The 12,074-nt window shown below is 34.3% G+C and overlaps 1 protein-coding gene across 1 annotated transcript; it reads right to left on the reverse strand.

Annotated features, from left to right (window-relative positions):
• Nucleotides 1–1,772: 1,772 nt before the first annotated feature.
• LOC131641753 (uncharacterized) lies at nucleotides 1,773–7,568 on the reverse strand. Its single transcript, XM_058912058.1, has 5 exons — nucleotides 7,430–7,568; nucleotides 6,644–6,783; nucleotides 6,410–6,593; nucleotides 5,965–6,334; nucleotides 1,773–1,971 (listed from the first exon to the last, which is right to left on the reverse strand). Exons 1-5 carry the CDS (start codon nucleotides 7,566–7,568, stop codon nucleotides 1,773–1,775), a joined length of 1,032 nt encoding a protein of 343 aa, XP_058768041.1.
• Nucleotides 7,569–12,074: the final 4,506 nt, after the last annotated feature.

The raw sequence follows: 12,074 nt of genomic DNA on the forward strand, positions 1-12,074 counted from the left end.
TTTGGAACAACTGCACCAGCTGCATTTGTCATAGTGATCTGAAATGGACCATTGACAATAGCTGTCCAGATGTTCCTATCAATTGCATTGATATGGACACACATACAATCCTTCCAATAGCCGTAGTTTTCTCCGTTGAAAACTGGAGCTCTATTATGAGCCCCTTTAGGTCCAGAAGCCATCTTTCCAATAAGTGTTTCACGTAGCACGGAATAAACCAGAGCTCTTGATGCCACTTGTTAGACGCTGGCCTATAGATCTAGAGGGGGGGGTGAATAGATCTCACTAAGTTTTTACAGATTTTTCTACAGACTCGAGCGAAAGCGGTTCTGAATCGACTTGCGTCTATTCTGGACCGCTATTGCAAAGGTCGTATGTGTTTCAAAACCAAAGAGTAAGTGGAATTGATGGTGAAGTAATATGATAGCTAACCAATACGTTTAACAACTGAAATCCAATTAACTCCTAGATTGACAACTTTGATTTGCAATGCAGTAAGATTGGATTAAGCAAAAACACAAACACTTGGTGATAGGTTCAAATTGATAGTGATTCAAGTTGTGGTGAATTGTGATGTTTGTGCAGAACTTTAATTCACAATTTTAACACTTGAATCGTTGATCAATTTTGCACTTATAACCAATTATGAACAGAAAGTAAAAGAGAAAGTAAAAGCGACAAGAACACGATATTTGTTTAGGCAGTTCGTCGATCGTCCTCGCTACGACTACGTCTGCCCCCAATTCCAAATTGAAATTGGGTAATCTTTCATTAATGTTGAAAGTAGTATATACAAAGAAGATAACAAAGCGATAAACGATAAACCAATTATGTCGATCCTTTGAATCTTCTTCCCCCTTAATCTTGAGCCAGATCAAGGTTATCCAAGAGCTTCACTTTGATTCCCTTCTGCAGTGTCTTGATTCCTTGAACTCCCCGTTCCTCAATCGTTACACTCAGCCGAATCCTCAATGAACGCCTCTTGATAAAAACCCCCAAGAACCACCCGTCGTGGAGGACAAAACCCGCAGATTTTATTCACCAACAAACCCCACAAACCTTCACCCACTAGGAATCTTCAATTCCGTTCCATGGACGTTATCGAACTCATCACTAACCCGCAACGCAAGAATGATTATGTGTAATTGTGTTGGAGATGATGAAGAACGAAGATGAGAAGCGTTTGTGTATCTTTCAGTCGTTGGTGTTGCTTGAATAATTACCCTTGTACAATATATATGATTGCATAACAGTTAGAACCAAGAAAAACTGATTTTTGAACTTTCTTGATCAGTTAGGTCGACCACTTGTAGTGCTTAGGTCGACCTGACAGAGCTTGCAGAATTTTGCTCCCAGTTAGGTCGACCTGTTGACGGAGTAGGTCGACCAGAATCCTCTTCTGATGCATTCTGGGGACATTTTCACAGATTAGGTCGACCTAGTTGATGTGTAGGTCGACCTAACAGGCTGGTATGTAGAATTCATCAATTTAGGTCGACCTAAATGATGTGTGAGTCGACCTAGCAGGGACATATGAGTTTTTCTCCATTTTAGGTCGACCTGGGTTGATGGTAGGTCGACCTAACAGCTGTTTTTCTGCATTCTTCTTGTTTTGCTTGTGTTGGGGCAACCTATAAACACATACACATAATGGGTTGACTTATGAGTGATCAATGCTTGCTTTTCTTTAAGTTTTCTGCTTCAGTCTTGTTGTTTGAATGCTTATTTGAGTTTGCCATGAATCAAAAACATCTTTGAGTGTAATCTTGTATTCACAGTAATTGCTGCTCCGGTCCGTGGCTGTAGGCGGGGGCAGATCTATCCGAGACGGCGAAATGCGTGGCTGTGCAGCGAGCGAATCTGTGGCGTTCTTGCGGTGGCTTTGTCGGATTTGTGGAGGATCGGAGCAGCGTCGCCGGCTTCGGAGGGCTGTCTTGTGGCGGTGATGTTGTGTTGTTGCTGATTCCGGATCTGCAAAAATAGACAAAGAAAACTATACAAAATACAGTAAGGTTGTGCAGTGTTATTAGTTGTGATGATGTTGTTCTTCTTTTTGTTCTGTAAAAAGAATAAATAAACAAAAAAAAAACAAATTACTGTTATTGAAAGTTAGAATTGTGTTAGTATAGCCTTGTGGTGTTTGGTTTTATAGAGTTTATGATGATGAAGGTTAGTGGTATGATTTTGGAATTTGAGGGAGATTTACGTGAGGTTTTATAATCAGAACAAATGGAGGTGTAAAGGTTAGTTTTTTGGATTTTCGTGTTGGTGTAGAGATGTATTACGATTTGGTAATATTTACAGGTTAGTGATGTAAATGGTTTGACTGGAAAATTGAAAAGGGGTAAAATGTGAGTATGTACGTGAGTGGGAGGGGTTGGAATAAGGGTTCGAGAGGTTTTTGTGTGTACTGTACGTGAATGCTAGGGTTAATCTTGTTGTCCTCAAAAGTGTGATATTTAGAGCCTATTTATACTATAATATTAGGTTAACATAAAAGGAAAAATAATATTAGTATTAACCAATAATCAATCAAATAATATCATGATTTTCTTAATGAACAAGCTGACACTATTTGGACCAATCAGAGGTTAGCATGACACAATATGACCAATAAGAAACAACTATGACAAATATGGAAAATATTGAATTCTTTTTTGGGGTTTTTGGACTCTTTTTGATAAAATATGCATAAACTGAATTAAAAATTATTATTTAAAAAAACCTAAAATTAAAAAACGAAAATTAAATAATAAATTATAAAAATATCTTTTTTTTCTGATTTTTGGATATAAAATGAAAATATAATTAAAACTACAGTTAGAAGCAAAAAGGGGAAAAAATGTTAGAAGTGAGATTCAAACTCGAGACCCTGTACTTGCAACCTTACTTCCTTACCAATTGTGCTATATTATTTATTTGAAAAAAAAAGTCAATTGAAAGTATATGAAGCATCGGTCAGCATTTTGCTATTTTTTAAAATATAAATAATTTAAGAGTAAACTATTATATTTTAAAATAGACTTTAAATCAAATATTTATAAAATTCAGGATGTCAATGTAAATGAACCCAAAATTTTATAAAAATCCAATTTTGAAAATATTTCTGAATTTTTGAAAAGTGTGGGCAAATTTTGGGGTATGACATAGTGAATATGGACACGAAATCTCGATCTGTTGCTTCCATGGCTTAACACATATCTCTACCTATTTTCATAAATCCATTTGTTTATTTTCTCCTTTGTGATCGAGAAATTTGAGGGTTGGGGCCTCTGTCTCCATCATTATGCATGTTATGCTTGTGAGATGATGAGTTCTTATATATTTGGATATTTCGTTAGTTGGATCGCTTTGCCTTGTGATGGTTTTGATGTGATATGACATGGATTTTGGTTACCGCCATATTATGGTTGATCCTGAGAGGGAACCAATGCAGTTCTTGTGTAAACTTACGATGTGTATTACCCAATCAAGTGATGTAACCTTCACACGTTAATAAATCCCCAAAACTCTCCTCACGTAAATCCTTTTATTCTTTTCACACAATTCTTTTCATTTTTAAAAGACATCTCCTCCATTCCTCGAGGTCCAAGTGACTGTTCTATGATCACAAGATAAATTGATCGTCTCACATTTAGATTATTGCGGGGAGGTATATATATGTTATGTTGAACTTATTTTTATTTATTATTGATACATTGAAAATAACTTATGCTTTTTACATTGTTTGTTACAGCACCGACTGCCACTGAATGTTCCCACTCACAGGGGAAACTAAAGAAATTCTTAGATGCCCTAATGCATGAGAAGGTTAGGGCAATTGTTGATGACTATGATCTCCTTACATTGGTAGGCTATTCTCTGACCATGCTCGACGCTTCATTATTGTCAGTCTTTGTTTATTAATGGCATAAAGAGACATCTTCCTTCCATCTTCCGTTTAGTGAGATGGTTATTACCTTGGATGATATCTCGTCTTTGTTACGTCTTCCACTGCCAGGTAGTATATTCATCGCTTCTCTCATTAGCCATCAGCTAGAATGTACTACTTTTATACAAGACTTAGGGTTATTGAGGAGCAGATAATAAAGGATTTAAAGACTAACAATGATGCTCATTTTCTCATATCTTGCTCTGGGATAAGTATGCCAATCTGGTGCAACAATCTATGTATATGGCATCAGCTGGGGTATACATGGGGCCTTTTGATGACTTGTCATCGCCTCCACATGGTATGGATGACCAGCAACATCTGCAGATGATAGGTGTTTTTATAGATAACCTTATGGGTTTGGTAAACCCGAATGGTGAGGTTTATACATTGACATCGCAGACGTCACACATAGCCCGTGGGGGACCTATATAGAAATTATTATTTTTTATATATTTTTTTATTAGTACTCAAACATTTGCCCTATACAGTTAATTAGATAAGGTTTCTTCGTTTTTATTATTGCAATATGAACATAACTTAAAACATTACAATTAACTTAACTTAACACAAACATATACATAACTTAACAATAATAAATGGTAAAAACCTATGCACTGCCAAATGATTCGGAATGTTTCAACATCTTGATTATGTGGTCGACAAATCTAGAAATTGTCGCATCAGACTCAATTGGTTCCTTTGTTAGCCTACATCGATATGTTTTCTCCATAAACTTTAAATCTTCATCAGCGTTAAGCTTAATATGGTTTTATTTCACCTTTACACAAGTATCAATCCATTGGGCAAAAAACTCCATCTTACTCACCTTTGTGTTCTCGATGTCGGACAACATATTATTCAATTTGAATCTCAAAAGACCGAAATATGTGGTTTCCTACGATATCCTAAAATCAACAGGAGGTTTCACCCCGTTGAAGTACACAACTGCCTTAAGCAACTAGTGAAGCATTTTAAGATGGTTTTCAACAACACATGATCCTTATTTATACAAGTTTTGATTCATTCTAAACCATACAAAATAGTTGGTGCAATCACAGCCGTACAAAATTGTCGAACAACATATTATTCAATTTGGATCTCAGAAGAGCGAAATAGGTGGTGTCCTCCGAGATCCCAAAATCAACAGGAGGTTTCACCCGTTGAACTATATAACTACATTAATAAAATAGTGAAGTATTTTAAAATGTTTTTTTAACAACACATGATCCTTATTTATACAAGTTTGGATTCATTCTGAACCACACAAAATAGTTGGTGCAATCATAGCCGTACAAAATAGTCGACAAAATCTCAACTATTGAAAATTACACTACCGAATTTTTTGTAGCCCTTCTAAAAGTCCTGTAAATGTAATAGGTTTTTAAAAAGAACAGGGGATTTTATAGTACTGGATTTTTCAATGTTTTGCGAAAAAATTTGTTACAACAATGTTTCTTTTTAAAAAAATTGATAAATTTTTTCACGCACCATTTTTTTATAAGAGCATCTCCAACCGTGAACCCATTTTTGGGTTCCTTGCGGAACCTATTAAGCCACGTCAGCTTGAAGCAACTCAACTAATTTTTCGCTCCAATGGTGCAACTCTGAAGAACCCATATTGGGTCCCACAACTTTACTTTATTTATTAATATTTTATTCATATTAAATTTTATAGCAATTAAAATAATAATTTTAATTATTTAAATTAAAATTGATATAAAATAAATAAAATTCAAATTAAACTTATAATTTAAAATGATAATTAATATTAATCTCAAATACATGGCATATAATTAAAAACAATAAAAATAAATAACATCACATAATAAATTAAACTTAAACTTCATCATCTACATGTCCAAAATGTTCCCAAATATACTCGACTAAATCTCGAAGTTGACGATGAACTTGTTTTTCTCGAATACTTGCTCTTCTTTGTAGTCTTGTTGCAAGATTTGGATGAGGACCACTAAATGTTTCGGTTGTTGAGTTGTTGTCATCCACATTATCATAAGAGTAATCAAAATTACCTCCATATGTATGTCGTTCGTCTTCCACAATCATGTTGTACAATATGATGCATGCATATATGGTATGCTTGAGGGTGTGCACGTCCTGGGCCACGTATAATTGCAAATCGAGATTGAAGCACTCCAAATGCCCGCTCCACATCTTTTCTAGCTGATTCTTGATGTTGAGCAAATAACTTTTTCTTTTCTCCTTGTGGCATTGAAATGGTCTTGACAAATGTAGCCCACTCAGGATATATACCATATGCTAAATAATACCCCATATTATATGGTGTCCCATTGAATGTATATTGCATATTGGGAGCATGTCCTTCCAAAATATCGTTAAACACGTTGGATTGGTTTAGCACATTAATGTCATTGTTTGAACCTGCAATACCAAAAAAAGCATGCCAAATCCATAAGTCTTGTGATGCCAATGCTTCAAGCATGATTGTGGGCTTACCATGATCACCTCGATAAAACTGTCCTTTCCATGCAACAGGACAATTTTTCCATTCCCAATGCATACAATCAATGGAACCCAACCTACCTGGAAAGCCACGTGACTCTCCCATTTGTAAAAGATGTTCAACATCAGTGTTGTTATGCTTTCTCAAATACTTAGCCCCAAATATAGCATTCACGCCCTAAATGAATCTTGTAAGCACTCAATTGAAGTGCATTTACCGATTCGAACATATTTGTCTACAATGTCAGCAGCAGACCCATACGCCAACATACGAATAGCAGATGTACATTTCTGCAATGGTGAAAGACCCATTTTACCAGTTGCATCGACCCTCATTCGGAAATATTCATCATGATTTCCAAGGGCATCTACAATTTTAAGAAATACATGCCTATGCATTCTGAACCTTCTTCAAAATTGAACATCTGTGTATAATGGATTTTCCGAGAAGTAGTCATTGAACAATCGATTATGCCCTTCTTCACGACCTCGATCTATCGTTGTTCTTCTCTTTGGCCTAGAGGAACTTCCAGATTGAAGTTCATTCTGAAGCTCTTGTTCTTCATCATTGTCGTCCATAAATTCTTCTTCAACCAACTACCAAAATTCTTGATCGTAATTATCTGAATTGTATGAATCCATTTTAGTAAATAATGAGAGAAGAATAAGATGAGAATGAGAAAACAATGACATAAGTGGTAGTATATATAATGGTTTGAATAACGGCTAGTTTGAATAACGGCTAGTTTGAATAAAGGCTAGTTTGAATAACGGCTAGTTTGAATAACAGCTAGTTTGAATAATTGCTAATTTGAATAACGACTAGTTTGAATAACGGCTAGTTTGAATAACGGCTAGTTTGAATGACATAATATTTATTATAATTTAAAGTGGTACTAATGACCATGTTACATAGGTGTTGATAAATTAAAGTGGTACTAATGACTATGTTACATAGGTGTTGATAAATTAAAGTGGTACTAATGACCATTTTATATAAGTGATACTAACTACATTCCATTTTTTTCATCTTATTACAATATTTTTCATGAATATCTCGTTGACTATCGCTCATAGTAGAAGTGTCTTTCATCATTAGTTGCACTAGCTTTAATTCTATCTCGTCCTCCTTACTTTGCGCTAGTCTTTCCATTGACACTACTCTTTTATTCCTTGCATCTTGCGTTGCATTTGGAATTGCCTTTGCCTTACCCTTCCTTTCTGCTGCTTTTTATCCCATTGGACGCTCCATTGGTGATGATGAGTTAAACTCATAACTTGAAGGTGTATCTGGGTTCTCTGATGATGCCTCACTAGCATAAGTCTTTGTTATTTTTGAAGAACTTCCAATCGATTCTCCCATCCATTTAGGTTCATCTTTTAACAATCGCCATGCGTACTCAAGATTGAATGTTGTACCTTGATCCTGAGCAAAAAATGCATTTGCAGCGGCCATGATATTGTTCTCCGATGTCACACTTTTCTTTCCATTAACAACTTGTTTGTAACACCCAATAAATTTTTTAACCAAGCCATTTATTCGATGCCACCGACATTTTAATCGTCCCTTTAACTTTTCCCGTGATTGCCCACGATACTCGTTATAATTGGCAGCGACTCTTACCCAAAAACTCTCAGCCTTTTGATCAACTCCCACAATTGGATCCTTTGAAATATTGAGCCATGATTGGATAAGTAGTATATCCCCATCCTTTGTAAATTGCTCTCGAGATTTTTTTTAGCAACCCTTTCTTCTTTTTCAGTACCAACTTGAGTAGAAAATGGTGGCATCGGTGGAATTTGAGAATTTTGAGGATTAGAATTTTGATAATTTTGCATGAAATTGAACATAGCTTGTTGATAATGAAAATGATTAGGATCCATTTGACCTAAACAATTGTAATTTGAAGTAAAAAAAATGAAAATATGAGTTAAAATGATGAAATTGTGAGAGAGAAATTTGAAATTGAAGAGAAAATAAAAGTGTTGGTAAATTTTTTTCAAAAAACTATATTTATAACAAAAAATAACTTTAAAAAAAAAAGTAACTAGCCGTTGAACGGCTACTTTTAATTTTATAACATTAAAATATTAGAATGAACCGTTTCATATTTATGCTATGTTGACCAGGTGGAGTAATGTTAAAATGAAAAAGTAAGCTTTTAATGTTTGCCACGCTGACAAACCAATCTCTAGAACCTCTACCGGAGGTGGTCTAAAGAAAAAACATGTATAAATATATGAGAAGTGCTAGCAACACTTTCGTTTGAACACTCTCTCAAGCACTCACTTTCTTATTGGTTGAGCATGTGTAGGCCCCTCATTTTGAAAATAGGTCCCACATAAAGTAGTAGGACCCACACATGTTTCAACCAATAAGAAAGAGTGTTTTAGAGAGTGTTCAAAAGAGAGTGTTGCTAACATTTCTCTAAATATATACCGGACTGTTAGTATACACTATCTAATTTTTTAATTTATACCAAATTTTTCTTGCGTTCTTTTTTGTTAAAATTTTGTCAAGGGATAATATATGTATTATCAAAAATTTGAGGGCGCTAGATTAAAGTTAGGGGTAGCAAATTCTGTTATGTGATCCATTTATATGGACATATCAAATCCATTTATTCTGTTCTTAAGTGCCCCCCTCCCCCTCCCTACACCCCCAGCAATTACTATGCAATTACTATTTAATTGTATTCTTTAATAGATAACCCCACCCCCACCCCTCAGCAATTACTATTTAATTGTATTCTTTAATAGATTTTATCCATCCCTATAATATATTCAGTATGAAAACGTGTTCATTTTTTAGAGGCAAAACCTTGGCAAATTATAAAAAATGCTTACAATTATTAAATATTATGTTGTCACAATTATAAAATATCACCTTTTTTTCACAATAGGAGCTTTGGAGACAATTATATTTTGGAGGCTGATGTATTCCTTTTTTTAATTATTATAGCATTGAAGTTTTAGTGTAATTACTTGCTGATTTGACACTATTAAATTTACAATTAGTAAATATTATGTTGTCACATTTATAAACAATAGGAAGAGCTTTGCATACATTTATATTTTAAAGGTCGACTTATTCCTTTCTTTTCTAATTATAGCATTGAAGTTTTATTGTAATTACAAGCTGATTTGACTTTAGATTTAACCGTTGATATTATAACAAAAAGAAAATAAAAAAGAGAAAGCATATCATTATTGTTCTAAATTAGAACATTTGGCCTTTGAAAAAAATATTACAAACTAATTATTAGAATTTGAAACTATAAAGTTAGTGAATAATGAATAATTGAGTGTAAAAAGGGAGTAAAAGAGAATAGAGACAGTGATAATTGAGGATAAAAATATGTAATTTATCATTTATGAGATTCGTTAAGGGTACTTATACAGTTACATGATGAGGTACAATTATTATACAAAATAAAAACTAAAAACTTTTAAGTGTAACCGATAGACATATTATGTAAACCGGTTGCACTTTGCTACTGTAAATTTCTGTTTGACATTTTTAAGGGGTGTAACCGATTGACATAAAAGCGCAACCAGTTACATGCACGTGAATTAACTTTTTCTCTTAACACACCACCTTAATTCATGTGCACCAAGTTTTTCATGCTCATGTTCTTCTTCAATCTCTTGAACACTTCAACTGTGACTCATTTTGTTAGCAAATCGCCCACTTGGTCTTCACTTTTACAATACCTCAATCTCAACCTTCCTTCACTAACTAGTTCTCTCAAGTAGTGAAACCTCATCTCAATATGCTTGCTTCTCCCATGTGCAATTGGGTTCTTAACAAGGTTTATAACATAAATGTTATCTACCATTAGCATTACAATGTCGCCCTCTTAGTTGCCTAGCTCCTTCAAAAAATTCACCAAACACACAACTTGACACGCACACAACGAAACAATAATGTTCTCGACCTCACAAGAAGAGAGTGCCACTACCGATTCCTTCTTTGAACACCATGAGATTGGAGTTTCGCCGAACATAAAGATGTATCCAGCTCTAGACTTTCTATCATATTTATCTCGACATCAATTGGAATCAATTAAATCGAGTAAAATTCATCTTCTGCCCTTTTCCATTGCGGGAAAAAGAATTATGCAACTAATAGATCCTTTGACGTATCTTAGAATCCTATTGACTGCTGCCAAGTGAGACCTCATAGGTCTCTCCATGAATCTACTCGTAATACCGACACTAAACGCCAATTCTGATCGCATATTACACAAGTAATGCAAGGATCCAATCAACCTCCTATACTGAGTTAGATTAACATCTTGCTCATCCTCAATCTTCAACAACTGCAGCCTCGGTTCAGCTGAAGAAACGGTCTCATTACAATGCTCCATTTCAAACTTCTTCAAAATCTCAAGCACATTCCTTCTTTGGTGCATGAGCAATCCTTTATTGGAGTTGTAAAACTCAATACCAAGGAAGTAAGTCACGAGGTCAAGGTCGGTCATCTCAAACTCCTACATAAGCTCACTCTTGAACCCTGGTTCTCTATTGTAATTTTTCCATCTTTCTCATTTCCTCCATGAACTCAATTTTATGAATAGAAAAGTTGAAATTACTAATGCAAAAATGCTTTACGACTATTGTAGTCTTTCTGAAATATATGTTATAAAAATATTAGTTTGGGCTCTTGAAAGGCACCTTCGTGCTTGCCGACAGTGTAAGATCCGGCAGTAACTGGTGTAGCTGACTGAACAAGGTTGCTACTTATGGAAAATGGTCTGAATAAACAAATGTGTAAAGGTAACATGTCCCATATGCATCATCTCCTTCAGTTTGATTTTGTGTTTGTATTTCTACAATACTGATGTGGTGACGTCAGTATAGCTTAAAAAATAGTAATATTTAAAACAATATTTTCTCATATATATATATATATATATATATATATATATATATATATATATATATATATATATATATATATATATATATATATATATATATATATATATATATATATATATATATATATATATTTCTTATAAAAATAATAAATTCTTTTTCGTAAAACAATTTTGTTTTTTTGTTTTTACATTTTGAAAACAAATACATGCGTATCACACTTGTACATGTTCGGATGCATGGGTAACTCGCCAGTACTTGTGAGGACGCACGGGTAAACACTAATATTGTGTGAACGCACGGGTAACCAATATTGAAAAATATATTTAATTTTTATCTGTTTTGCACAATTGTTTTTTTCTAAATTGGTGTTTAAATTTTTTTCTTAACAATCATTGATGTAAGGGTTAAATAAGTGTTTGGTCCCTCCAAATATCTCAAACTTTGTTTTTAGTCCCTCAACAAATTTTCTTCAAATAATGGTCCTCATAAAGTTTTTCGTCTACACTTTTGGTCCCTCATGTCTAACGCCGTTAACAGAAGCCGACGTGGCACACCACGTAGCAATACCAGGGTGACAAGATGCTGACGTGTCATGCCACGTGGCCAAGGTCAACATCACACTGGAACCTTTAAAATTTTGTAGCCACTTGGTAGCTAAAGTCGTAGCTAAATTGTAGCAAATTTATTTCACGAATTTTGGTTTTAAAAGAATGCAATATGTTTATGCTGATAAACTCTAATATCTTTGTTGACAAAATGACAAATAAATTCCATT

Source organism: Vicia villosa, unplaced genomic scaffold (genome assembly GCF_029867415.1).
Source record: "Vicia villosa cultivar HV-30 ecotype Madison, WI unplaced genomic scaffold, Vvil1.0 ctg.004014F_1_1, whole genome shotgun sequence".
In the NCBI taxonomy this organism is placed as follows: Eukaryota; Viridiplantae; Streptophyta; class Magnoliopsida; order Fabales; family Fabaceae; genus Vicia; species Vicia villosa.

Bases quoted from the DNA above. Each gene is read 5' to 3' on its own strand.
- LOC131641753 (XM_058912058.1), bottom strand. From the start codon at position 7,568: ATGGAAAGACTAGCGCAAAGTAAGGAGGACGAGATAGAATTAAAGCTA. The intron at 6,784-7,429 runs GTAGTTAGTATC...TTAAAATTGTAG, and splicing joins TAAGATGAAAAAAATGGAAT to ATGCCCTTGGAAATCATGAT. The intron at 6,594-6,643 runs GTTCGAATCGGT...AGATTCATTTAG, and splicing joins CTGACATTGTAGACAAATAT to GGCGTGAATGCTATATTTGG.